The sequence below is a fragment of the Coloeus monedula genome, assembly GCF_965178545.1.
Source record: "Coloeus monedula genome assembly, chromosome: 26".
NCBI lineage: Eukaryota > Metazoa > Chordata > Aves > Passeriformes > Corvidae > Coloeus > Coloeus monedula.
In genome coordinates this window covers 3,644,208-3,671,907 of record NC_138806.1, presented here as the reverse complement: position 1 = coordinate 3,671,907, position 27,700 = coordinate 3,644,208, and the positions used below count along the sequence as shown (strand labels likewise).

Here is a 27,700-nt window from a genome sequence, read left to right as displayed (position 1 = left end):
AGGTCAGTCTGGATAGACCCAGATAAACCAACAGGACAGGGATTTACATCTGTGCCTGGGGCTCAGCGAGATGAAGATCCCCATTCGGTGCCTCTGTGCCCACAGCAATTGCCCCGGGCTGGAATGCCAGGAATCATTTTCTGTGTTTGGATTAACTCCAGTGCAGCCCCTTTTCTGCTGCAGAGACACACCCGGAGCAGCCAACGGGTGGGAATTCGCAGCCTCCCCTCTGGAGACTCAGTCTGGAGTCGATCTCTCCCAGTGGGAGCAGCGGCTGGATCTCGGGCTGCTCCTCGCTCACGCCGTGCCACTGACGTCACTGCGCTGGACACGCTCGCGATGACGTCACATATACGTCACGACTCCGCTCATGACGTCACCGCGCGGGGCCGCCCCTCACCATCACTTCCGGGGCGGGGCCGTGCGCTGTCGCCAGGAGACGTGCGCGTGACGCCGCCCCGCGCGGACGGTGACGCCGCGGACGGGAGCCGGCTCGGGTCAGGCGGCGGCGGCGGCAGTGTCAGCAGTGTCAGCGGCCGGTAATGGCGGGGAACAGAACGGAACGGGGCTGGATGGGATGGGATGGGATGGGGACGGGGACACCGGGCCGGGGTGGGGTCCAGGTGCAGCCGGGCTGTGACGGGGCGGGAAGGCCTCAGTCCCTGCCCCCTCCCGGTTCTCACGGCCCTTCTCCGCAGAGGCCGCGGCGGGAGCGGCGCCGCCATGGGGGAGCTGTTCCGCAGCGAGGAGATGACCCTGGCCCAGCTCTTCCTGCAGTCCGAGGCAGCGTACTGCTGTGTCAGCGAGCTGGGCGAGCTGGGCAAGGTCCAGTTCCGCGACGTGAGTGTTCCCTGCGCGGCCCGCGGGACCGGGGCGATCGGGAGCACCGGGAGCCCGGCCGGCCCCGCTGGGGCTCAGCAGCACCGGCCCCGCTGCCGGGAGGCTCGGCCCCGGGGGTAGGGGGTTTGCTGAGTCCCGTGTCTCTCCCTGCAGCTGAACCCCGACGTGAACGTGTTCCACCGTAAATTCGTCAATGAGGTCCGGAGGTGCGAGGAGATGGACCGAAAGCTCCGTACGTTCCCACTAGGGTTGATGTGGCTCTGACTCTGCAGGTTTTGCTTAAAAAAAAACCCAGTCAAGGCAGGCTGAAGCTGCAGGGCAGCGTTAGGAACCGAGCAGAGGGGTGAGGGCAGGGGCACGGCTCGCTGCCTCCAGGGATTCACCTCCCCCTCGGAAGATAACTGGCCAAATTAGACAATCTTGGAATAGGAGGTGAAGGAATCAGCTGCTGCTGGGGCCAGGTGCAGGTTGGGGTAACTGTTTGACACTGAAGTGTTTGTAATTAACACTTTCAATGCTGTCTCTGCAGGGTTTGTGGAGAAGGAGATTAAAAAGGCAAACATTCCTATCATGGACACTGGTGAAAACCCGGAGGTGCCTTTTCCACGTGACATGATTGACCTGGAGGTAATGATGTGTTAAGACTCAACTAACGTTGGACTCTGGACGGAAACAGGGAAAATTGTCTCTGTTAGTCAATGCCTGCAGAATTTAGTGGCAGGAGGGCATTAGCTCAGTCTCCAGCTGTCCCTGGAAGCAGCTCTGCCAGCATACAGTGAGCTGGCTGTGTTTGTCCAAATACAGAGGTGAGAGTACTCAATAGGAATTTCACCATTGAAATGAGCCAAAAACTGATGGAACTACATGATTTATGGTGGTGAGTCATAAAACTCTTATCAATCCAGTCCATAAAAATCTGGCTGAGTGTGAGAAGTCTGCAGTTGCCTGTAGATGTGGCAGATCTGGATCTGTGCCACAGCTGGCTGGAGATGCACCTGTAAATCCATGCGAGTTAGGTGGGGATGTGAAGCATCTCACCTGCTTCTGTGGGTTGATAGACTGAGCAGCACTTTCTTATGGAATTGCTGAAAGTCCTTTTTCTTTCTCCTTTTCACATCTTCCAGGCAAACTTTGAGAAAATTGAAAACGAGCTTAAAGAAATCAACACCAACCAGGAGGCTCTGAAGAGAAACTTCCTGGAGCTGACAGAATTAAAATTTATACTGCGTAAAACTCAGCAGTTTTTTGATGAGGTCAGAATACCAGTGGGGTTTAACACTTGGGGAGCTGGCTCTTCTCATAGAAATTACCATTTTTATTCTCAAATATATTTTAGTTGCTGTTTTGGACAGCAGGGTCATTTTATGCTTCATTTAAGAAAGCTGCACAAATTGTTTTCCATTTTTCATGCAGTACACACCCATGATTTACCTCCTACAATGCTGATTTGGGCTTGTTCTAGTTAAGCAATGGTTTGTCTAAAAATTGTGTAAAATAATTAAGGTGTGAGTAGTTTTAAAAGCACATCATCAGCCCCAAAATTTGGTGCTACAGCAAGCAGTGTCCCGAATGGGTAAGAGTCTCTTCGGTGCACGTGCAGAGGAGTTACGATCGAGCTGAATTCTCTTCAGCCTTTAAAGTGTCGTGTGGAGACTCATCAGGGTCATAATAAAAAGTCCACTGAAGTAATAGATTAATTAATTAATGAATTGAGCCTTTGATCAAACCCTGAAGCTCTCAGAGGTCAGTTGTGGAGCAGAGCTGACATTTAAAGTCTTCGACATTTTGTCAAATACCATCTGGGCCAGGAACTGGCAGCTTTCACTAGACCTGAGAGGAGCTTCTCCGATGTCATTCATGGCACCGACATAAATCCTGCCTGGGAGAAGACATAACCATTCCTTGTAAAGCCCAAGTATCTCAAGAGTCTTGGCAGTTCTCTCAAAGAGCTCCCATATGTTTTTCAGGACGTGTTTTTGCCGAGTAGATGTCCTGTTTCCTCTAATCTCAGGATTTGATCAAAGAATTCTTAACGGAAATGGCTCCTGGTATTTACAAGGGCTATTGTCAAGTGGAGCTGGACTCCTGCACACTTCAGGCCGTTTATCTAACCGGTTTTTTTTTTGTTGTTGTTTTGGCACGAGGTGTTGCCTGTTCAGGCACCAGGGTTGGTCCTGTGCCAGTCATAGTCACTGCTGACAGAGATACTGCTGTTGGTGTGAGGGCTGCTGGGTTGTGGGGTTGATTTCAGTACAAAAAACCCCTTGTCTTCGAGTGTTGAATGTTCACTTCAAAGTGTCCCTTGGACAAACAGGATTAACCTGATAATCCATTACTTTGCTGTGTTAAAGTAGTACTGCCTGTTCTGAGTATCATGTAAACCCAAGTCCTGAGCACTTTTGTATTGAGAATGAATCCCAGACTGGTTTGGGTCGGGAAGGACCTTAAAGCTCATCCCCATCCACCCTCCTGCCATGGGCAGGGACACCTTCTACTGGATCAGGTTGCTCCAAGTCCCATCCAACTTGGCCTTGTTAATTACTGTCCTCTCCAGTGAGGGCTGCCCACTCCTCTTCTTCAACTGCAGTGGGATCAAACTAAATTTAAGGATTAAAATCAATTTTCTAAACAGTCCATGTCAGGTTACCCACAGCCTTGCACAAACCAGCCACAGAAAGCTTAGATGTGTTCTGCTTCTCTTTGATTACTGTTTTCTGTAGTAATAAAACAAAATACACCAAATAACATGTGCTGCTCTATGTAAAAGCAAACAGAACAGCTCACAGGTGATGTTCAGTGAAATGTAAGTGTGGACAATTTAAACCTGTCTCAGTTCATGCTGTGCTCAGCAAACAGCCGGGGCGAGCCCCGAGCAGCCCAGAACTGCCTCTGCTCATCATCCTGGAGTGGCCAATGCTCCCCTTCTCCATGCTGCCATTGCACAGCACTTTCAACACTTGAAGACTACAATAACTTGTAATTAAGATTATGTTATTCATAGTAATGAGTTGCACAAGAAATGGCTGACTCTCCAATTCCTTCGTGCTTGACATTTACTCTCCAGAGTTTGAACATGGGGGGAGGGAGGGTGGCAAAATGTCCTCTTGTTCTTCCTGTGACCATTCCAGCCCAAGCAGCCATTTCTTGTTCCAACACACCATGTTGATGATTATGCTCCTTTTCTCAGTCTTCTTGTCCTTGCTTATGAAGAGCGATATGAGCTGGAGAGATTTCTCTGAGAGCTTTGCCTAGAGTCTGAGCGTAAAAGAAGACTGGAAAAGTAACGGTTAATGGCATGCAGTCCCTTCTTCCTCCCTCTGACTCTTCTGCCATCTGCTTTTCTCTGTTTGCTTTACATCTGTCACTTCTGTCTGGCTCTGGGTTAATAGTTAGGTGGTGACATGAATTTTTTTTTAGTTCTTGTGAACATTGATTTTTGTCCTGTTTGTGACCTGGAAGGGGCTTGAATTGTATGGTGTTGCACTGGGCAAGAACCATCCCTGGGCAGGACTGGAATCATGAGTGGAGAAAATGAACCTCTTTTGAGATGATCTGGATGCTGATCAGGGGATCAATAAGCAATTTAAAAATGTTTAATAGTGAAAACTCTGCTTCTTGATTACTGACATGGAAATGCTTGGGGGATTCCAATCCTGAATGACCTCATGTAGTAAAAAATACTCCACAATAACTCTGACATTTCACTCACTGCTGGTGAAAACTCATTTTCAAAGTAAATTTCCCAGAATCCTGTTTTCCTGCACTGGAACTGGATAGCTCCTCCATTTCCACATAGTCTCAATTTTTTATTTCTATTAAATCCCCCAGCAGTGCTCTAGTTATCCTTCCAGCTGCAGAGCTGCTGCTGCTGTGCCTTTTCCTTTCTAGAAAGCGTCTGCTCATCAAAGCAGAATGGTTGAGAAATGAATTTAAGGAACATGGAATTTGTAATGCAAATAATCCTTGCAAAAGAACATTCTCTTTTAGTAAAACTGGTTTAATCCACATTTATTCTAAACTGGTTTGTTTTGTAATTCTAAGCAGGACTTGTCCTGAATAAAGGACACAAATGGGCCAAGCTAGTATTAAACATATATAACAAATTATCTCTCAGGTGGGGCAAATCCAAAGGTGTCACATGTGCTGTCCTTCCTTTTTCATGAGTCATCTGCTAAAATGTGCGTCACGTCACAAAAAATTACTGCAGACAGAGTCTTGATTACTGGAAATACAATACAAGCCTCTCAAAATTGTAACTTAGTGTTCTTCAACATCCTGAAATTGAGATGTCAAACAGTTGCTGGGATGTTTGGTCTGTGTGTTTTGTTTTCAGGTACCAAACTTTCTTATTTTAGTTGTGTTCTCTATGAACTGAATTTTCATTCAGTTTTTGATGTTGCAACAAGTTGCCTTAGAGCTGAAAGGATCAGGGATTCCCTGTGGTGCCTTTCCAAGCTGAATGAAGAGCTTCCTCCCTCATGTTACATCCTAAGCTGCAGCAAGTGTGTGTACAAGCAGTTGAGCTGCATTTGGTGTCAGCCTTGCAAAAACTCTCTTGTATATGGCAAACACTTTTATTTGACAAGCAGGTAAAGTGTTGGAGATATTTTCATTCTGACACAACTACTGCCCAAATACAGAGACTGGGGCTGTTACTGCACTTGGCACAGATTTTGCAAGGCTGTGCTCTGTGTGTGTGTGGATATGAAGTGTCCTTGGGTCAAACTCTGCCTTCCAGTGTGATTTAGCAAGTTCCCTTGATGGCTTTGTGGGAAAGACCTCGTGCATACCACAGAGGGTAGACTTTGGCCCTCTGGTTGTTCTCAGGAACTGTAATTTTTGGCATTTCATTATATAAGCTGCAGAGGTAGAACTAAGTGTGAGGCGGGGTTGAACAAGTGTGAAGATGGTGCACAAGAGGATGTGATCTGAGCATCCTTGACATGAATTTCTGACACTTACAAGCCATATTACTAAGAATTTTAGCCTGCAAATGAGTTGCAAAGAAGGACAGTGTAAAACTGTCCTGTTTTAATGCCTGGCTGGCCAAGAGATGAGCCATGTTGCCAGCCTGCCCTAAGCAGTGTATGTGCCTGGTGGTGAACCATACAATGAATAAGGATAAATTAATTTAATATCTGGGGAAATACATGACTCAAGTGTGTTTCTCTGGTTTGTGCCATTAAAAATGATTCTTGGGAACATCACTTGTATTTAAAACTTGGAATTTTTTTTTGAATTCTGCCTTTCTTCAGACTTATATATCTCTCAGCCCCTTTGTTGCAACAATCCTCAAACCTTTCTTGTATGGAAGCCCTGCTGAGCCATTCCATTTTTCCTCTTGTTTTTCTCCTTCCATGTGTGATTCTTGCTGTCTTTTCTGTCATCTCGTTCCTCTTTTTGCTGTCTTATGTTTGCTCTTCCTTTTCTTTCCTTTCCTTTCCTTTCTTCCTTTCTTTCTTTGTCTCCCCCAACTATCTCCTGGCTCCTCATTCCCTGCATGCCACTAACTGGTTTCATTAGATATTAATTGATTTGTGAATTCAGGCTGAATTGCATCATCAGCAGATGGCGGATCCAGACCTGTTGGAGGAATCCTCTTCACTGCTGGAGCCGAGCGAGATGGGAAGAGGTGCCCCGCTCCGACTCGGGTAATTGCAGTTTGGGATTCCTGGATTTGGGATTATCAGCCTGTGGACGCCACAATGATTTGAGCATAGTTGTGGAACTTTCCACACCAAGCAGCTGAAAGCTGATCTAAAACCAGCTCTCTGTTCTTTTCCTGCCCATATTAACTTCCCATTTCATGTTTATGCTTCACACGTTTCTCTCTGCACCAAAGAATTAACCCAGTTTGTTCTGTGTAAGTCTGTCTGGTGCTTTCCTCAGACATTCTGAGATCTCACAGCTTTGTTGAAAGTTGTAACTACTGTGGGCACATAATGGTCTGAAATAACTGTATAGTTCTACATCCTCTTTATCAGCTGCTTCCAGGCTTCCCTGTGTGTGCAATTCTTTATCTGTATGTGGGGCTTTGGTTCAGTGAGGTCTGAAGCATGAGCCCAGGACATAGTCACTGGCAGCCGTGGCTGCTCTAACCCTTGCAGCCAATGTACCAGGACTGTAGGGAAATGAAGGCTAGAAACTGTGTATCTAAATGTGTTTGTTTCTTCTATAAGCAGTGATTTTTTTTTTTTTTTAAGATTATTTCATTCTGTTAAAAAACAGAGCCTGTGCTATGGTGCAGTTGTTTTGTTGTGTGTTACCTCCATGTATTTAGAGGACCTTGCATTTTGCTTGAAGAACTAATGTTAAAACCAGATTTTTGTAGCTTTCGCTGTGGCGCTGACCCCTGGTTGCCATCGTGTGCTGGGTGCGAGGCCCTGGGGTGGTTCAGGTGGTTCAGGTGGTTCAGGTGCAGCCCTTCAGGCCGTGCTGTCCCCTTGCAGGTTCGTGGCTGGTGTGATCAACCGCGAGCGCATCCCCACGTTCGAGCGGATGCTGTGGCGCGTGTGCCGCGGGAACGTCTTCCTGCGCCAGGCAGAGATCGAGAACCCGCTGGAGGACCCTGTCACGGTAAAGGGGCTCTTGGGTACAGCAGCAGAAGCCTCCGGTGTGTAGCAGGATCTAAGAGCTGTGGATCTATAGATCGAAGCCTCTGTCCCTCAGTGAGGTCCATCCCAGCACCTGCTGCAACCTCTGAGCTTCATCAATAAATGTTTTCCTGTTTAATTAATACAAAATCAGGAGGCCGGATGGGGAATGTTGTTGGAAGGGGGAAAACAACTCAAAACACAGACTGTGGCAGGGCTTAGGGGTTTCTCTGGCCCAAACTACAAGTGCAGTTCTGAATAATTAATGATCCTCCTTGGAAGAGGCTCTTGGGACATGGGCATTGTGTAACATCTGAAGTTCATTTCTCTGAACTCAAACCTTTCATTTTTTTCTTAATTCACTAATCAATAGTTTAAACATACACCTTAGAACTGTTTGCATTAGTACAGATATAAACAGTAAATGTTGTGATTTGGCCTGGTGTTACCCCCACTGTCCTCTGTGCTCAAACCAGTGGGCACTGCCCAAACTTGGGGCACCCTTGCTCTTAGCTAGTAAAGGCTGTGTGTGGGCTGCCCTGGAACACAGACCCAGGAGGTGAAGCTCAGTAACAGCCTCTCTTTCTCATGTGAGGCTGATGCATTCCCTTGTCCCACCAACCACTGGTAGCTGACCTGTGGAATCATCTGTCAACTAGGAGAGACTTTGTTCTTATTGTGCAGAACTTCCTTAAATTGAGGTTACACCTAATGTAATTATTCTTGAAACATTATGTTAAAATTTCCTAAGTAAGGTAGAACAATAACTTGTCAACAAATGCAGGAAAGGGGCCCTGACTGCCCCCACGGACACAGCTGTGCAAGGAATGTGCCTCTGGCCTCCCTGGGAACCACACTAGTTAAACTCCACTTTGTTTTATCTTCATTCACTCTCTTGGCTTGATTCTGTAGGTGAGCTGACTGCGCTAAGTGCTGATAAATACTTCGTTGCATCTTCATTATTTTTGGAGATCTTACCAGGTTTTCCCATGTGCTGTATTGCATAGAATCACTACTGGATAATCTGGGGCATTTTGCTTCAGTAAACACAAATACAGTGCAGGTATTCTGTACTGAGGCTGAGAAAATTGCTCTCTTTGTGATTCAGGTGACTCAGGTACATTCTTGACCCGCTGTGCAGATCTGAGCTCTGATGTGCAGACCCAGAGAAAGGAAAAGTAGAACTCTGGTAATTATCTAATGCTAATTTCTACAATTCTTTCTATTGTTCTAGGGGGATTACGTGCACAAGTCTGTATTTATCATCTTCTTCCAAGGTGACCAGCTGAAGAACAGAGTCAAGAAGATCTGTGAAGGGTATGAAAGTCTGACAGCTGGGCAGCTCTCAATTATTTGAAATACACTGACATGATTTAATACCAATATTTCTCAACTCCCTGTTTTGCAGTGGCTGCAGGAGCACATATTTAGACAGCAAACAAAATGTGCCATAAGTAACTGAAACATGTTTTACAGTGACACTCACCACTCTCCAGCCTGTAATGCTCAAAGTACACAACTGCTGTGCTAGGGAATGCAAAAAACCAAGGGAGTGTTGATTTGTGGGGCAGGCCTGATGGGACATCAGTGGGATATTCTCACAGGGGAGACAACAGTGACTGCTTCTGTCAGCAGTTGCACTGGCATGACAGCATCCCCCCTCAGCTGGGTGGCTGACCAACCTCGTGACAGTGCCTGGAGACACTGGCAGCATAGGGAGCAGAGGATTCTCTCCCACTTCTGTTTTCTTTAGTACTCAGCTTCTGCTTTGGCCTAAAGCAAACTTCTGCATCCCTTTGATGTAGAGGCTGGTGCTCTGCTTGGCAGTCTCTGCTGATCAGAAGCTTCTCTTAAAGTGCCTCTGGCTCACCCCTGACCAACTGATCTTCTTTCCATCTCTGTCACTGAGGTGCTTCCCTGTCTTCCAGGTTCCGGGCCTCCCTCTACCCATGCCCAGAAACACCCCAGGAGCGGAAGGAAATGGCTTCTGGTGTCAATACCAGAATTGATGATCTTCAGATGGTAAAATAACTGGGCTCAATGACCTTTATTTGTTTTTTTTTTAATAATATGGTTGAAAAGTATATTTGGATCCTGTTAAAACAGGAGGATTTTTGCCCCTATTAGATGACCATGTTTTCAGCTTTGCGTAGCTTGAGATCAGCAGTGCAAGAGAGATGTTTGGAGACTGCTCAGTTGTTTCCATGTCAGGGTTTGGGATGGGGTGGTTTGATCTTTCTGGAAGGCTGAGCAGTTCATTATATACAAGAAAGTACAGAGAACTCCATACCAGGGAGCAAAGAGGAACTCACACGTGTAGGGATATCCTGTGTGTTCCGGCTCTTGAGAGCATGTTGTGTAATTGCCTATGTCATCTGAAAGTACTTTAGAAACATTTAAACATTTTTCCAAGCTGAGATAACAATGCTAACATTAACTTAGCTCTTTTTTTTCCTGCCTGTCTTTATATTTTAATGTTGTGCTGTCCTGAAGAGCTTCTGCTTTACAGCTAATCTCTTGTGCAGCAGCCTGAGTGTTGGTAAAAAGTAATTAGCACCCAGATCTTGTGGGTGCCGCCTCTGAAATACCTGGTGCTTGCTTCAAGGAAGAAAGGCAGTATATGATAATGTAGAAAGATTTAAGGGATTTGAGACGAAAATCAAGAAAAAATTAATTAAGGTTCAGAAACTAAAAGGAAAGAGGGTTGAATTTGACCTGCTTATTTGATACAGAAACTGTCTCAAGCTGTGAGTTGTGCAGTGTAGCTCAAAACATAGTTTAAAGTAGACAAGAACTCAAAAGCAATGTAACTGCTGTAATGTGCATGTGCCTTGTGTCCTCACTTTCCCTGCAGTCTAAGACTTTCCACTCTGGAAATCTGACTTGGCCTGAGTTTGATATGTTCCAGTTGGAAAACACCCTCAGTAGGAAACACTTTCTCCATTTCCCTTCAGTAAACAAGTCTTTCAGGGTAATCTGTGTGTTTTCTCAAGGCAGCAAACCTGTTAGTTGCAGAACTCCTCTCTGCTCTTTTAACCTGGGTGGAGGTAAAACTGTTCCCTGTGGTCTTGGCACAGTTCATTGTTTGAAACAACCACTGACCTTGGAGCTGGAGGAGGTTAATAATCAGAAAGCGTCCCTGGAAAAAGCCCTTAAGCCTTTCAGCAGAACTAATTAATATGGGGGCTACGGCGTAGACTGCAGGCATGGGGCAGCCTATGCCTGGGGTGGGGGAGCAGGCTGGTTGTTCATCCTCTGTGGGTAAAGCTTTGTTGGTGCACCTTGAGCTTTGGTCCATGACTTGGTCTCGTCTTTCTCCTGCTTCTCTGAAAGGTGCTGAACCAAACTGAGGATCATCGCCAGAGGGTTTTGCAGGCAGCTGCTAAAAACATCCGTGTCTGGTTCATCAAAGTGCGGAAGATGAAGGCGATTTACCACACCCTGAACCTGTGCAACATCGATGTGACACAGAAGTGCTTGATTGCTGAAGTGTGGTGTCCTGTTGCTGACCTCGATTCCATCCAGTTTGCTCTCAGGAGAGGCACTGTGAGTGGCTGCTGTGCCAGTCAGCTGTGGCATCACCGCATGGATTCATTGCCTTTTCTGTGTTGTGAGCCTCTGAACACCATCCCCCTGGGCTGTTGGAATCAGCCCTCACAGAGGACAGTTTATTTAGCATGCAGGAATGATGACTTCGAGATAAAAGTAGTAACAAATGTGTTGTGTGAAGCTTAAAGCTCAGGTGAATGCTGGAATGGTGAGGATTTTCCCATGTGTGAGTCCTTTGGAACGTTTAGTTACCCTGGCTGTGCTCTGTAGTTCTAGTGTCTGGATGCAGGAGCTCTCCAGGATGTTGGCAAACTCACCCTCTGCTCAGATAGACAAGAGAGTTGGATTTCTTTAAGTCCTTCCACTTGCTTTTTGTTTTCTTGTCTGTCCTACAGAGACAATGTTCACCTTTACTCCTGCTACACAAAGTGGAGGGCAGTGGAATCCTGGCAGCCTTCTTCAGCTGCTCCAGTGTCTCATTGTGCAAGCACACTGCAAACACTCAAGCTTGCAGTTTTCCAAATGCCAGCGGGACAGCTGTGTTGGACTTTGTCCTCCAGTGCTCCAAGGGTGGGCTTGCTGATCTTCCCTTTGTTTTTCTCAAACAGGAGCACAGTGGATCCACTGTCCCATCTATTTTAAACAGGATGCAAACCAATCAGACCCCACCCACGTACAACAAAACCAACAAGTTTACTTCTGGCTTTCAAAACATTGTTGATGCTTACGGCATTGGGACATATCGGGAAATAAATCCAGGTAAATTCACACTTGGATAAATCCAAGACTTCTGTCTCAAATTTTTTAGTCATGATGTTTGTCTGTATTGCCCGTCCTGTGTGGAAATTTCTAATGGAGAATTCTAGTAGAGACTCAGCAGCTTTCCGTAGCAGAGGGGAAGCTGGGGAGTTATATTTGCTGTATTGCCTGAATTGTACCGTGGTGAATCTGGGCTGACTCACACACAGTGCCCTGAGAGTGTTGTGTCTTCCCTTACAGCACCCTATACCATCATCACCTTCCCGTTCCTGTTTGCTGTGATGTTTGGGGATTTTGGCCATGGAATCCTGATGACTCTGATTGCTGTCTGGATGGTGGTGAGGGAAAGCCGGATTCTGTCCCAGAAGAGTGACAATGAGGTGAAGTTGGCAGATCGTGCTAAGCTTTGCATTTCAGACAAAACCTTGGAGCTTTGTTTACTCCCATCCTTTTGCCCTTGAGTTGACAATGCCCATTACTCCTCCTTTAGAATTTTTGGAAGCACATGGACAGGCTGGGAAGCCTGAAGAGCACACACACACTGAGTAGGGTAGTTTCATAATAGTATTGAGTTCCCTTGGTTTTCCATTTGGATATTTATAGGACATTATGAATTTCAGTTTTCTGAATGAAATTATCAAGTGTAGTAGGTCAGTTAGTGTAAACAAATCACCCCAAATTTAGGTGGATCATATTGGGGTTCAGTCACTGCAAACCTCCCAGTTTCTGTATGTAAATATCCTATCCCCAGCATTTTTCCTATCTGCTACTCAAGGTGGGTTTTGCTAGCTCAGGGCTGACAGGAGCTGAACCGGAGTTAAGATACACTGGCAGAGCTGGAGAAGGCTGCCAGGGTCTGTGCTCCTGGTTCCAAACACATGCTGCCAGCTGGGAGTTGCATCAGCCTGTGCAGTGCAGTTTGTCCTCTCTAGCTAATCCCAAGTTCCCTATGGAGAGCTGCACTGCCCCTTTATCCTCGTTATCTATGCTGCCATGCTCCCTCATGCACCCTTAACCCCTGCCAAGAGGGAACAGAGACTTTGGGCTCTCGGTTGATATGGCCAATGTTTGTCCTACAACAGACTGATTCCCCTGGTTTGGCTTTAGGAGGGACCTTCCCTGTTCTCATGGACTTTCTTTGTTGCTTTTTGGGTTTTCACACCAGATGTTCAACATGGTGTTCAGTGGTCGATACATCATCCTGCTGATGGGGCTGTTCTCCACATACACAGGCCTCATCTACAACGACTGCTTCTCCAAGTCCCTCAACATGTTCGGTTCCTCCTGGAGCGTCCGGCCAATGTTCAATAAAGCCAACTGGTCGTGAGTAAACTCTTGGTAACTTTGTAGAGACAGTGAGAAGCGGGTGACTTGTCCTTCCCCGTTGTCCTCCCAACTCAGGAAAAGAAAAACTTCTGAACTCTGTCTCAGGTAGATTCAGAAGAGGGGTGTAAATAGGATGAAATGTGCCAAGATTCAAAACAGCCTTTTTTTTTTTTCCCCCCAGAAAACTTACAAAGATGCAGTTTCTCACCTATTTCCCCATAGACATTTCAAGATTCCTGTCCCCTGCACCTGTCTTCTTTTGACGCTGAGTAAAAGGTCAAGAAACAGGGTGTTACTAATTTGGGAAAATCTAGAACCATCCAGGTTCTAGAACCTTAACGTTCTCTCAATTTGAGCTATTCCTTGCTCTCAAAAGGGAGGAGTGTTGTTAGTTTTTACAGAAGGAGGGTGGCATTGCTTTTGTTAATGTTTATATAATCTTATTCCCAAACAGAGATGCTCTGCTGGAGACCACCCCCCTGCTGCAGCTGGATCCTGCTGTCCCGGGGGTGTTTGGTGGGCCTTACCCGTTTGGCATTGACCCGGTAAGAGCTCATCCTTCCTCTGCATCTTTTGGGCAGAATCCTCTGTGTCAGCAGAAAGAGAAGTACCTGTTCTGTTCACAGTTCTGTGAAAGATTCCCCAGCCCAGCCATTCCCTTAGCAAGTCCATCAATGGTGGGAATACTCCTGAATGATAGAATTCCTACTGAGATGCTAGATTTGGGATAGAGACCCTTGTTTTGAGGTCCATTAAAGGCTGCTTTCTCACCCTTTCTAACCTGCAGTGCTTTAATCAAATCTGATTAGACTTGAAAATCACTTTCTGAAGTTACTTTTTTACCCTGGGGAAAGCTGTTAATCTCTTATTTCAGTCACTCTTGGAAATGCACACTTCCCAGTAATCCTGTCACTTTGTACCTGCCTGCATCAACAGCTCTGCTCTTAAGTCTGCTTGTAATATATAACAAACCTTGTGTGGGTTCCACATAAAGAGGAAAGTGCAGGAAATCAGAGCTGTGTGTAATTGTTCCTTTAGGTGGATTATCATATTCTTACAGTTAAGGATAGATTATCATATTCTTACAGTTAAGGATACAGCCTCTTTTCTCCTGCACCTTTGAGGTACCATGAAAACACATTTGATTCCTGCTCAGTGGTGGGCTCAGTTGCTGTAAGACTGTTCCCAGCTGAAAACTTGTCTGCTCATTTCCCCAAAAGATACCCGTGGGACAAACACATCTTTAAAAACCTGCTTTTTCAGCCTCACACTTCCTGACTGGTTCACACTGCTTAGCTTGAAGGGAGTGTTTTCCTTCTCCTGTTTTCCTTTCCCTGGTGTCTGACTAGGTGTTGTTTTTCACAGATCTGGAATATTGCCAGCAATAAGCTGGCCTTCCTCAATTCCTTTAAGATGAAGATGTCTGTGATTCTTGGCATTTTCCAGATGCTCTTTGGTGTCGCACTGAGTCTCCTCAACCACATGTGAGTGCTTTCTTTTGGTTTTCTCATGGTGGGGGCAATGGAATGTCTTCGTGTGTCGCATGTGTGTTGGTTTCAGATGCCAGTCAGCCCTCACCTCCTGATGGAAGGTGCAGTGCAGTTGTCTCTGGCTGTGTGTGGAACTGTGCCTGTCAGGCAGTTCTGTGCTCCAGGCCCAGCAGTTGTTGAGCTCCTGAGCCCCTGCACTGTCCAAAGACTCTTATTAAAAGCTTTTGCCCTAATTCTAACCAAATATAATATAAATTTTCTTTTTCTTTTTTTTTTCCCCTGTAGCTATTTTAAGAAGCCACTGAACATATACCTCGGATTTATTCCAGAAATGATTTTCATGTCCTCCCTCTTTGGATACCTTGTTATTCTCATCTTTTACAAGTGGACAGCGTACGATGCTCACACATCCAAGGAAGCACCGAGCCTCTTAATACACTTTATCAACATGTTTCTGTTCTCCTATGAGGACACCAGTAATAAGATGCTTTATAGTGGGCAGGTGCGTGCTCTTGCTAGAACAGAATCAGAGATGCTTCATAATACTGGAGTGTTTCATTGACCTTGTCATAATTGTGAAATCAAGCATGAAACGTTCTTCCACTGTGACAGAGCATTTCTGAAAGTTGCTACTGTGTAATGTTGAAGAAGGAAGGAATAATCTCTATACGAGGAATTTTATCTGTCTGACCATAAGTCATCTGTGGCTTCAGAACATGTGGATCCTGATTAATAGTGGAAAGCAATTAGGAATATTGTCCCATGTCTGCAATGTGATCCCTCTCAGCTTGGCGCAGACACCAACGCTGTTTCCTCGCAGCAGTATCAGACATCTGCCAAATTCTCATTCCCTGCAGAATCTTTTGAATTTTTCCCTAATCTCACCCAGTCTCAGCATTAAATGCTGTGCTCAGTCAGAGGTGGCAGCTGCAGGCGTTAAGTACTTAATTGCTGTTCCCAGAAGAGAGAGAGGTAGTGAAGCATCCACATACTGGGAATTCAGCCATTCTTGCTGGGTTCTGCATGTGTTTGAGCAGGGGCTGCAACGGAATTACCTGAGACTTGTTTCTTTTGCAGAAAGGGCTCCAGTGCTTCCTCGTGGTGGTAGCGTTGCTGTGTGTGCCGTGGATGCTGGTAGCCAAACCCCTGGTCCTTCGCCAGCAGTATTTAAGGAGAAAACACTTGGTGGGTGACTCCCTTTTATATTTTACACGTGAAAACTGTTTTTGGTTGAAAAGCTGTGTTCTCCATCCTGAGCTTGGATTCATGGGTTCACACTGCATTGAAACCTGTAAAGTGTTTTTGCATATTCCTGGGCATACCAGGTGGGTGTTACTGGAGACAGAGTGTGGCCTGCCTGCTTCCCAGATCTGGATCCAGCATCAAACCTGCTTTTAAAAACCCCTTATGTTGGTAATGATCAGAACAGTGTCTCTGGCTCAGGCTTTGGCAGCTGGTTCAGGAACAGTCTCACTGGCTGCTGGATGCACTTCTGTGGCTGGGCCAGGCTGGCAGTGGGAAACAGAGATGGAATTGGCTGGCAGACTTCTCAGCTATCTTTGTTAAAGCAGCTTGGATGGTAAAAAATAACAGTTAAAAGGAAAAAGAGACTTACAGACTCTTGTAGAGGTTGTCTGCTCTGGGGTGCTCTGTAGGTTCCCAGCTGCACTGTAAAGTACCCGTGTGTGAGATGCGAGTTCTCCCTGCACGTGTGGCAGCGCTGTGAGGATGTGCAGCGAGTCAAAGATCAGTTCAGTTACAGACACTCCCTCTCCCTTCTCTGACCATCTTTCATCTTCCCATGTCCCCTCCATTCGTCTCCCTTTCTCTTTCTGTTTTCTTCCTCCTCCCTTTCTCTTCTTCCGTCCACCCCCAGGAGGGGCAGCCCGAGGAGGCCCAGGGCAGCACGAACGCGCAGGCGCTCGAGGCAGCAGCGGCTGCAACAGTGAGTGCACTTCAAACTCGCCTGATGCATTACAGATGGGAGTTGGCTTTGTGTCTGATTATCGAGGGAGCATGGAATGTATCTGAATTTCATAAGGGAATGGCAAGTGCACCTTTAGGGTGAAAAACACTTTCTCTTGGAAAGAGCAAAGTTTAGCCAAATTGATACATTCTGGATGAACACCCAGGCTGGAGGATGGTAGTTGTGTGTGCACAGAGACACTTCCTTGCAGGAGTGCTGCTGAATCCAACCTGCAGAGCAGCACAGGATTTCCTGCTACCACATCCCCCCATGTTAAATTCCCTTTTTTTCTTTGGCTTGTGTATTTGTTTAAGATAGATTAGGATTCTTCTCAGTGCAGCATTTCTGTTTGCATTACATGTTCCCAAACACACAGTGATGTGATGGCCTCCAGCAACTCCATGTCAGTAATCATGTGGATTTGTGACACATCTGTCCTGTACACACTTCAGCCTGAAATTATTATAAAATGGCTGTGCACAAAAAGCTTCTCAGTGGCGGTTGTTTTGACTTACGTGTTTCTAAGCCTACAGATGGCCCTTTGCTGCCAGAGCTTTCTGGTGAGGATTGTGGCAGCCCCCAGAACTTAGTCCCTTCCCCAGTGCTGCCTATTTCAGCTCGATTTTAGTTCTGAATCTGCCTGGCTGACTGGGAGGTGTGAATCTCACCGACAGTGTGAAGCACATCCTGCTCTCCAGGTGCCACAGGTGCTGGGAGGGACATGTCAGCTGGTTCTCTCATGACATTTTAGTCTCCTCACGGAAATGTCAGAAATGAAAATGGATCTTTTGTGTATGATCCATCCAGCGTATGAAATGCATCTCCATCGGGAAGCTGCGAGAGGAGGTCTTGTGTGAAGTGTGCTTAGAAGGATCAAGTAAACAATTGGAGCTGTTGGAGCTGTGTTTAGGATGGTTTACAGGGAATGGATCTGAGTGGAGTGCGAGGAAAAGCTGCTCAAGTGCAAGTTCACACAGACTAGAAATGTATAAATAGAATATTGACAGGAGTCATCAGTGACTTGTGGTGTTTCAGAGATACTGAGAGTCCTAATAAAAGCATTGTCTTCATTGTAAATATGGGGGGGTTTAAAATTTTATTTCTATTTTCAGAGCATAAACACCTACCTAATTTGTTTTTAGAAACCTGACAAAATCTCTAATTCATATCTGGCGTTTTGGGCAAATTTACAGTTCAGCCTGAAGTAAAAGTAGGCTTCTAAGGACAAAGGAGGTAGAAGAACTCAGAGCAGCTGTTCTGCTGGTCTCTGCAAGCGCCAGGTCACGGGACCTTCAGCCTCTTTTCATCTGCATGGGCATCCCTGGACTTCTGCAGTCTGGATGTGGCAAGTCAGCCTGGTCACATCCTGTGTCTCAGGTGACCCAAGACAGTGCTGAAGCTGGACACAGGGTTTATTTATATTTATGGTGTTGTCGTTTGCCTCTCTAGGGCTCAGACTCAGGGGTCAGGTGGGGAGCTGCTCCCGATTTCAGCATTTCAGCTCAGTCTGTGTGTTGTTCTTTAGCCTTTGGAATCCTGGAGGTGCAGCTGAGGGTCAGATGCTGAATCTCAGCACAAATGTCTCTAAAAGGACGTGCTTGCACAACGTAGAGTTCCCAAGCAGGGGAAGATCTGGTTTTCTGTGCGGTGTCGGTGTGCCTGAGGCTGGTGGGAGCAAGCGTGTGTGTGTCTGTGTTCTGCTCCATGACCTGATCCAGTACCCAGCAGTGGTGTCGGTGCTTGTCCAGCCGTGCTGGGCAGGACGTGGGGCTGTTGAATGTCAGAGCCAGCAAATGTCCTCTGAGAGGTGTGCCTTTATTGTCCTCATGATTGCAGTTACACTGTAGAAATGTACCAAGGATTCACTCAGACAGACTTTTTTTTTTCCCCAGCCCCAGCAGGAATCAGCACCTTTCCCATCCAAGCTGGGAAATAGAATTGTACCTGCCTTAATCTGGGCCTTAATATTTAATATTTTGTTTTCCGCTATGAGCTGCTGCTGCACATGGAGTCATGAGAAATCTGCATTTTTGCACTAAAACCCAAACAACACTTTGCTCTTTCTTTTCTGCATGTGTCAGGGCACGCACAACTTTGGTGGGATCCGGGTGGGCAATGGCCCAACGGAGGAGGATGCTGAGATCATTCAACATGACCAGTTATCTACCCATTCTGAGGAGGGGGAAGAGGTAAGCACCTGAGCATCCTCGCTCTCAGGGCACTGCACTCGGCAGCAGGATGAGCTCACTGGGACTGTAGTTACTCATTTTCAGGCTGTTTAAACAGCAACATTCCCAGTGAAGTGTTTTCCTAGCAGTTTTCTCACTGACTGTCTCTTGGTTACTCCCAGGAATCCAGAAAAAGCAGCATTTGTATATCCTGGGAGATGTGGCTCTATTTGTCCCCAAAGAGCCACCATCTCAGGGGTGCACAGCACTCCCAGGTGCCACATGTTACCTGCTTCTCCCATGCCAGTGGAAATTCAGGGGCTGTGTTTCTGCAGCACTGAAATTTTGTTTATATATTCATTTTGACTGATAGGGGTAATACTAATTACTTCCCTTTCCTCCGGGAGAGGAGAAAAACAGTCAGTCTCACGTAGCTGGGGAGTTTTCTGATGCTCTGAACGACTGCAGCAGATCCTGCCTCTGTAGTGCATGGGATGTGTTACTGCTTTCCGTGGCGTGCATAGGAGGGAATTGCTGAATGTGTTCATGATTAATGTGATCAAAACACTGCACTAAATGTAAATTTATGTTTTCAAGCCTACAGAGGACGAGGTGGTAAGAGCACAGCAGCTTTGCATTCATGTGTACCTGGGCCATTTCCCATCGGTGTACAACGTGCTGAATGGAACTTGTTATGTCACAGCATTTTGTTTTCCAAAAAATCTTGCTGTTTTCATGTTAAAGGCCATTTTTAATTCATACATACATACATATATCAACAGACTTTTAATTACTTCATCTATACAGCTTGTCTGTCTGATCCCCTGTCTGCAGATTGTTCCCAGTTACCTTGGAAACTGTTCAGCTGGAGGTCTGAAATTGAAAAGTTTTCACTTTTGAGCCTCCAAAGAAATCTCAGGTTTATGTTGTGGCTTTCTTAATTCTGTGCTGCAGCAAACTGTGTAAAGAGATTTCTTCCCACAAACTATCTGCCATGTTAAGGATGATGCTGGTTGACCCAGAGCAAACGCAGCATGGCCAGTCCAGTTTCGTGTAGTTCAAGAACTGAACTGGCCAGATGCTTTGTGTAAAAGAGAAGCTCCGTTCTTAGAAACTGCTTGTCCATAAGCACTTGTAAAATGGGGGGTTTAATACTGATGCAGGATTGAGTGTAGGTTTCAGCACTATCAGGTAACCAATTTTACTACAAAAAAATACAAATGGCATGAAATCAGAACAGCTTGACCAGGCCACTGCTGCTGAAAATTGTGCTGAGAGTGGTTTGCTCAGAGCTCTGCTGTGCACAGGCCTGTGTGGAACTGGGGGAAGGGAGGGGACACGGGGGTCCTCTTCTGGTGTACCTGATGTCTCACTGAACCTGGGGAAAATGTGTAAATCCACAGGGACTATGCCACAGCAATCCCAATGCTCCTGCTCCTGGCACAGTGGTCGCTCTCTGGCAGTTGCACTCAGCTTTGAAAAGTCTTTGTTTCAACAATTCCCAGATTCCCAGTCCTGCCGGTCAGCTCATGTGTCCAGAGCTGGAACTGTTGGCTAGGGCAGCCTTTAGTGAAGAACTTCACAGCTCATGTTCTGTGGAGAAAGGATTAGGCTTTTGACAGCTAATTTAACTGAATTGTTTGAAATATTTATTGCCTTGGATATACTAGGGAAGAATTAAGAATATAAATAGCTTTGTGTGCATGCCTAGAGCATTAGTCACTGGATGTATTTAAAACATCATGTTCACTTAAATCTGAGCAGTTTCTGAAGCACGGATTAAATCCAAAATGCAGGGAATGCTTTCCCAAGCTACAGAATAAGAAACTGCCTTACATGGCAGACTTCCTTGTAAGTTCTTCTTTTATTATTGCAGAAAATTACCAAGACACAGAGACTTTGCCAGTGAATGGTGCACAGAGGTGACTTTTTCAGGATAGCTTAATGCATTATTTTTGCTTTCAAAAAGGGCAGGTTCATGTCTTGCAAAATGCTCCTGCAGCAAAGGCACACACAGCTTGGAGCACTGCCTCCTTCCCATAGCAGCACCTCCAGGTTACCGGGCAGTGCACACCACCACCACCTTCTGCTGAACAGTCTTTTCCTGGCTAAGCCCATGGATGAATTTGGAATATCTGACTTTCACACGCCAGAATGAGAAAACAGTATTCACATCACAGCATTTGTCATTCTGCAAAACCTGTCAAGACAAGATTCAGTTTTCATTTGTGAAGCTGGCGCACTAAACCAGGAGAAGACAGTGTCAGTGTGCAGTGTCACACACAGTGTCCCTGGTGATAGCAGCAGTTCCCCTGCCCGTGCCCCTGCCTGGCCGCCCCATGCCACGCTCCCAGCTCCCCTCATCCTCTGTTCCCTTTGCAGTTCGACTTTGGGGACACCGTGGTGTACCAGGCCATCCACACCATCGAGTACTGCCTGGGCTGCATCTCCAACACCGCATCCTATCTGAGGCTCTGGGCTCTCAGCTTGGCCCACGCACGTGAGTGTCCCTCAGGGAGCTGAGCCCTGGGTCCTGTGCCTGCTCAGCCTGGGCAGGTGGGAGGCAGGAACACAAGAGGCCTCTCGGGGCCCAGCTGGCACAGGACAGTGCTGTGTGTGCATTACCTGGGAGCAGTGAGCTCCACGCACCAGGGTCTGCTCCCACAGCTCTGCTGAATGGGAGGAATGGAGTTAAAATCACAGAATAAAGCAAAGAGCTGCTGAGCAAGGACTCTGCCCTGCCTGTGTGACAGCTGGAGGCAATGTCCTGACAGACTTGGCTGTGAAAGCTCTTGTTCCTCTTCAGTTTCCATCTCATTGTAGCAGGAGTTTGCTTGACTTTAGTTTTTGCTTTATAAGTAAACAACTCCCTGTTCTGCTGACACGAGTCTTCTCCTCTTTCTCTTGGCAGAGCTCTCAGAGGTGCTCTGGACCATGGTGATTCACATCGGCCTCAGCGTGAGGAGCCTGGGGGGAGGCTTGGGCCTCTTCTTCATCTTTGCTGCTTTTGCCACCCTGACAGTGGCCATTCTGCTGGTCATGGAGGGGCTCTCGGCCTTCCTCCACGCTCTGCGTTTGCACTGGTGAGTTACTGGAACATCCAGAAACTTGGAGAGCTCTTCATAACAAGAAATTTGATGTCATTTAGACTGTGCAGAAATGCCGTCTTCTAGAAGGCAGAAAGTCTTCAAAAGGGTCAGAGGTATCAATCCTGTTTGTAGTAAAACACCTCTCCCTGATTGTTGCTTTAAGTTGTGGAGCTCTGCTTAGAAATAAGCACTAAAGGACTAAAGCTGTAGGACCACAGCTTTGGGACCAGGGACTGGGGAGGCTGTGCTGGCTGGAGCAGTGTGCTTTGTGGCTTTCAGCAGGACGTTGTCGTTCCATCTCTTGGTCTTTTCCCTGGTTCCCGTGTTTGTTGTCCTTTGTGTGCAATAGCCACTGACTGCAGGTTCCTTCTCATGCTCTTGTTCATCGCTGTAAAACCTTACCTTGGACAGGAGTGGCTTTGCCTTCTGCCTTTGAGGTACTTTGGGATGGCAGCAAGTTTTTGCTGGTCTTACTTTTGGAAGCTGCTTTTGCAGTCCCTCTCCTGTGATCATGAAGCTCCTGTGTATGCAGCCAACAAAGCAGAGGGAATTACTCTGCTCCCAAGTGTTAAAGAGCTTTCTCTAATCCATGTTTAAGAGTGTTCATTGTTCCACTTCAGGTTCCCTTGTTAGTGCACTGGTGGGATCAGAGGAGCAACTGGCAGTGGGATTTTCTCAGCCTGAAGTGTAGGAGAGTCTGTGCCTCTGTGGGGTTCAGGCTGCTGCCACCTCCTCAGGCTGCTGATTTCCTGGGCAGGGGGGGTCATTAGAGCAAAGGGAAGTCCCTGAAGATCACAATAAATATTCTGTCTTGCTTAAATGGGAAAAAAAGGTTGGGAGCACTCTCTGAAAGTAGTTCTGTAAGTGCAAAAGGAAGCCAGTGCCTCTAAAAACAACCCCAGAATAAAATCAGCCTTTTTGTACTTTTCCCCTGCTTGTGGGGAAGGAAACCTTTGGCCTTTTACCCTCTCCCTTGGCAGCTGGTGAGGTGCAGGCTGGAGTGTCCTGGTCCACCTGTGTCTCTGCAGCTGAGGGAGCCAAGCTGATCCCGGCATCCTGGGGCGAAGCCATCTTGTGCCGAGGGAGCCAGGGGGGCACTCCTGGAAATGGCTGCTGGACGGTGCCTCTGTTTTTCCTGGCATCCAGCCTGAACCCTGCATAGCAGTTGCTTGGAGCTCTCACTCGAGAGCTCCTTGCTGGCTGGCCAGAGCTCCCTCATCCTCTCCCTGCTGTCGCCGTGCTGGGCCACTCCAGCAGTGACATCAGGAGCCCTGCAGACCCTGCTGGGCACTGAGAGCAGTCCAAGAGGAGCAGAGGGCAGCAGTGCTGTAACTCCAGATGTGGCAGGTTTGCTCTGCAATTCCTTGAGGATTAGAGGATTTCCAGGGTCTGGCCTCTCCGGGCTGTGGAGCTGCATGGCCATTTCTAAGCAGCAGCAGGGGAACAGCCCTGTGCAGCTCTCTAGACAGGCTCCATGGAGCAGAAAGTACATTTTTGGGGGGACAAACTGCACCTCCAGATATGGCTCAGACACCTGGAGCAGGTGTGAGCTGGAGGTCATGGTTCACAATGCTAGGCTTTCCCTTAAGGGCCATTAAGAAACCATCTGTATATGGTCAGTGAAATGGCAAACAGGCAAACCCAGGGGCAGCAGCAGTGAGTGCGCGGGTCACTCCCACCGTGCAGACCAGTGCAGGGCAGTTGTGGAACTGGAGTGCTTAACAAAATGCTGTTTTCCCTAAACATGTGTTTCATACTTGCAAGCCCTCCATGCACAGGCTCTGAGAAAAAATCTGTTCAGGCTCAGAGCCCATAAAGCTAGTTTGAGGTTCTATTTCAGACTGCAAGTGATCTGCTAAAATGATTTTGGGGTTGCTGTGTGTTGCTTATCACAGGGAGGCACCTGCAGTGGTTCCAAAGAGCACACTGTTCACATTCCTTTTTGCTCCTGAACCAAAAACAGGGTGTTCCAATGGCAGGTGTTCCCTTTTTAGGAAGAGGAAGGGAGAGTGGAGGTCAAATACAGCTGTCCTGGGAGGAGCAGATGGGATTCTCTGGCTATGGGAGAAGAGTCACCTATCAGGAATTTGAGGAGTGGGTGGTTCAACCTTCCTGGAAAGGAGGAGGAATTGAGCATGTGTTTTACTGGTCAGGGAATTCACAGGTTGTTCCATATGCTGTGCCTGGCAGTCCCAAATGAGGGAAGTTTATTTTGTGCTTTTTCCGTGTGCATTCTTTGAGCAGGTTGGGCTTTTCAGGCCATTCTGGGGTGGAGGCAGCACTCTGGATTGCTGCCAGGATTGCAGGGTGTGAATCAGGGCTCCACTGCAGCTCAGTATGTCTGAACTGTGGTGCTGTCAGCTTCTTTTGCTGTAACTCTTCTGAAATATTTAACCTTTCCATATATTGCTTTTCAGTGATGCAGTTTGAATGTTCAGATTAAAGCAGCTTCCCCCTTTTTAAGATAGTCACCTCTTCTGGTGTGAGCCAAAACAGACTGTGCCCAAAAGAAAAAGTTTGTAACTGGATTCAGAGTGCTGCATCCCGAGAGGCGTGGGTGTGTTGGAGCTGCATCCCACTCCCAGTCCAGAGAGTGGGAATGGTGGAGTCCAGGTGCTCACTCACCTGCAGGATCTGATTTTCCTTTGTAAAGGTCACAAGCCAGCACTCGCCTGCAGTGTGGCCACAGGAGCTACTGCTCCAAGGGGCAGCCACAGTCTCCTGTCCATCCTGGCAGGATGGAATATCCCATGGTGACAGATCTGGTACCTCTGTCCTTTTTGGGAAGGAGTAGCTGCAGCAGTCTCTGTACAGACACCCCAGTGGCTTCTGTCTGTCTGATGTGCTGTCCTTGAGGTGTGCCTGGTTTACACCTGACCCCAGGCTCTGTCTTTAGGAGCACAAACATAGAGTGGGAGTTTGCAGTTGTACTGAGTGACAGTCGGGGTTCCCATTGCCTCCTGCTCATGGGACTGGAGCTGCCTGGTTTTCCAGTGTCGGTACCCTGACTCTGTGGGGTTGGAAAACCCACCCCAGAGCTACACTCTGACAAACACTGACAGTAACTGTTAATGCAAAAAGCTGCAGAGTGGGTTTCCTGGAGCACTGCTGCTGCCAGAGGACTCCTGGGCTGTTTGCTGATAGTGCCACTGTCTATAAATTCTGTGCAGAACTTGATCACTGATGGGAGACACATGGAGGGTTTAGCAGTAAACTGGGACACGTGACAGGCAGTGAGCCTGGCAACAGCAGTGCCTCTTGCTGGGTTCTGGGTGTTCCTGGAGACACCTGCAGAAAACCCCACTGACTGTTTACTGTTATTTGGTTAAATACACTGTTCTCGCTAGTTCTCTAACCTTAGAGCAGCCTCTCTTCCACTGTCAGGCCTCCAGTTGTGGCCAGTTGTAAAGGAATGTCCAAAGGGAGCATTTGGATGCTGGGGCCAGCTGGAATTGTGAATCATCAGGGTTAACATGTCAGTCACAGTGAGCTTGGGTGACTCAGACAGCCAACCCTCTGCCTCTCATTTCCCTTTGCTTACAGAACAGTTACTTAGTCACAGGATACTTACAGAGATTATCAGGGTTCCTGAAAAACTGGAGCACACTGGCAAGGAGCCCTTCCTCCCACACGGAAAACCCTGCTCATCCTGGGGATCCCTTGGCCTGTGAGGCAGCAGCAGATACAAGCTAAAGCTGGTTTTCCTGAGCGCTTCCCTCCTGGGCTCTGTGGGGAAATCACTTTTTGCTAGCTGAATCCAGCAGCTCTGGAGTTTGCCATGATTCCCCACTTGGAGAAAAATTATTCAAGTTTGTCGTTTTTTTGCTGAAAAAACCCTTCTCCTGAGCTGTGTTAAATGCTCCCCAGTTTGCTGTCACTTGCTGCCTGCAGAGACTTTGTTTTCCAGCAGATTGTGCAGGGGAAAGTGTCTGTGAAGCCTGGGCTTGTTTTTGCTGGGAGTCAGGGGATTAGTTTTCCCTGTCCCTATTTGGCTGTCGCTGACTATTGGGCAGTTCTCTAGAATAATTCCTTTCTTTACTCGAGTTCATTAGGGGCAGCAGCAAATGGGGCTGAGCTAATGCTCGGCTGGAGCTGGCGGGCACGTCCCAGTGCAAATGTGCTGCAGGGAATAAACAGAAGTGGCTGGTGGGGGAGTCTGAGCTCAGTGTCACGTGGCTGAGGCTTGTGGTAATGAAAAAGGGAACTTTAGCAGCTGGTGTAAAAAATGCTGTGTCTGCTCCCTGTGCTTCACAGGACACGGCGGTCAGGGCCAGTCTTCTCCTCCTGTTGCCCTTTTATTGTCTCTGAGGGTGGGATCAAAGTCTCTGGGCAGCTCTCTGCTCCACACAGAAGCATCACACATGGATGGGGGGGTTATGCCAGAAGATACATTATGTTACAATACTTCTTTTTCTCTTTAAAGCTTGCTTTCTTATAGTCAATAATCCTACTTTTAATGGAGTTCTTGCAAATTGTTCCTATTGATTTTAATGAGTAATCACTCTTCTATCTCTTGCAGGATTGAGTTCCAGAACAAGTTCTACACTGGCACTGGGTTCAAGTTTCTCCCTTTCTCCTTTGACATCATCCGTGAGGGGAGGTTTGACGACTGAGTCCTCCCCACACCAGCAGTGTTAAACGTTGTGTGTGTGTGTGTGTGTGTGACCCTCCCCAACACCAAGGGTGTGACTGACCCCTCCCCGTGTGTCCGAGTCACATGTGTAGTGACAATAACTTATTGCAGCACCCTTGAGCGTTACCATGGCATCCCCAAGCCAAAAGCTTTGACGTTCTGGGGTAAAGACACTGGATCACAGAAACTTTTTGTTCCTTAAGTTTACTCCCAAAGGTACCAAGTGCATGAGGTGTCTGGTGTGCAGTCGTGTGCTCCCTGTATTGTGCATTCCTTGGCAGCTGATCAGGGCAGAAAAGAAATGCAGCTGTGCTGAGGGGACATGGAGAAAAGGCCCAAAGACCTCAGCTCGGGAATAGTGAGGGCTGTTCTCCGTCTTATTGCTGGAGGCAGTGGTGGGGAGTCCTCATTTGCTGGGACTCAGCTGCCTGTGGCCTGGGGGCAGGATGGGGAGTGATGCGCCTTGGTGCAGACTGTCACTGGTCACTGCAGGTATTGCCACTGGCAGTGGAACTTCTGGGGTTTCTGGTTTAAAACCAAAGCCTTTGAGGCACATCAGATAGTGTCTGTGTGGGCTTGGCATCAGTGGAGGCAGCTTTTGCACAGGTGGATGTACCAGTGACTCAGGTTGTTCTGTACACTCAGGGTCTGAGGAGCCCTTTCAGAGAGAGCAGTGGCCCAGTCTTACTAAAATAGCTCTATGGCAGGGGGATCTTTGTGGTGTGTCCCTGCATTAGCTGTTGCTTTCTTTCCTGTCTGATCTGTCAATATTTCCTTGCACTCCTCAACTTGATGTAGCTGTAGCAGCAGTGTGGTGTGTGTTAGTGCTGTGTGTGACTGTCGTGTTTGATTCTCGCAGTGGAGCCGAGTATTTGTGTATGAACAGATTAGAACAATAACGAGACTCATTAACCTGGAAGCAAGGAGGAAATGCCTCGAGGTGCCAGGCTACTTAAAATTAGGTGAGAAAGTTACATGTACCTTGCACACTGCAATGGGCACGTGCATGGGGCACAGGGACCCTTGTGCTGCACCTGGGCAGGCCCTGGGCACTCATTGTGTTACAGGTGGACGTGGTGGGTATTCACAGAGGTGTTTGCAGACTGAAGGATGAAATCAAAGCATAGCTGCAGGTGGAGCTTTGCCATGAGTCCTGCTATGTTCTGCTGCCTGGGTGAAACATGTTGCTGACAGTCACTGTATAAATTAAATGAACTCCACAACAAGCACTGTGGCCTGTTTTCTGCTTCCCCAGTGCTCGCTGAGGGGGCTCAGGGGCAGCCATTC

General features: G+C 47.3%; 1 protein-coding gene across 2 annotated transcripts; it reads left to right on the top strand.

The window, feature by feature from the left end:
- The first annotated feature begins 422 nt into the window (after positions 1–422).
- ATP6V0A1 (ATPase H+ transporting V0 subunit a1) lies at positions 423–27,642 on the top strand. Of its 2 annotated transcripts, none has more exons than XM_082297413.1 (21): positions 423–539; positions 699–840; positions 994–1,072; positions 1,370–1,467; positions 1,965–2,093; positions 6,409–6,491; positions 7,290–7,416; positions 8,668–8,750; positions 9,362–9,455; positions 10,767–10,979; positions 11,591–11,741; positions 11,982–12,121; positions 12,907–13,064; positions 13,522–13,612; positions 14,433–14,551; positions 14,843–15,059; positions 15,635–15,742; positions 18,605–18,712; positions 21,074–21,191; positions 21,603–21,774; positions 26,300–27,642. In XM_082297413.1, the coding sequence occupies exons 2-21, from the start codon at positions 724–726 to the stop codon at positions 26,391–26,393; spliced, it is 2,499 nt and encodes an 832-aa protein (XP_082153539.1). In that variant the 5' UTR covers positions 423–539; positions 699–723; the 3' UTR covers positions 26,394–27,642. The 2 variants fall into 2 exon arrangements, with proteins under 2 accessions (XP_082153539.1, XP_082153538.1); XM_082297412.1 differs by having other exon boundaries at positions 6,388–6,491.
- The last annotated feature ends 58 nt before the right edge of the window (positions 27,643–27,700 follow it).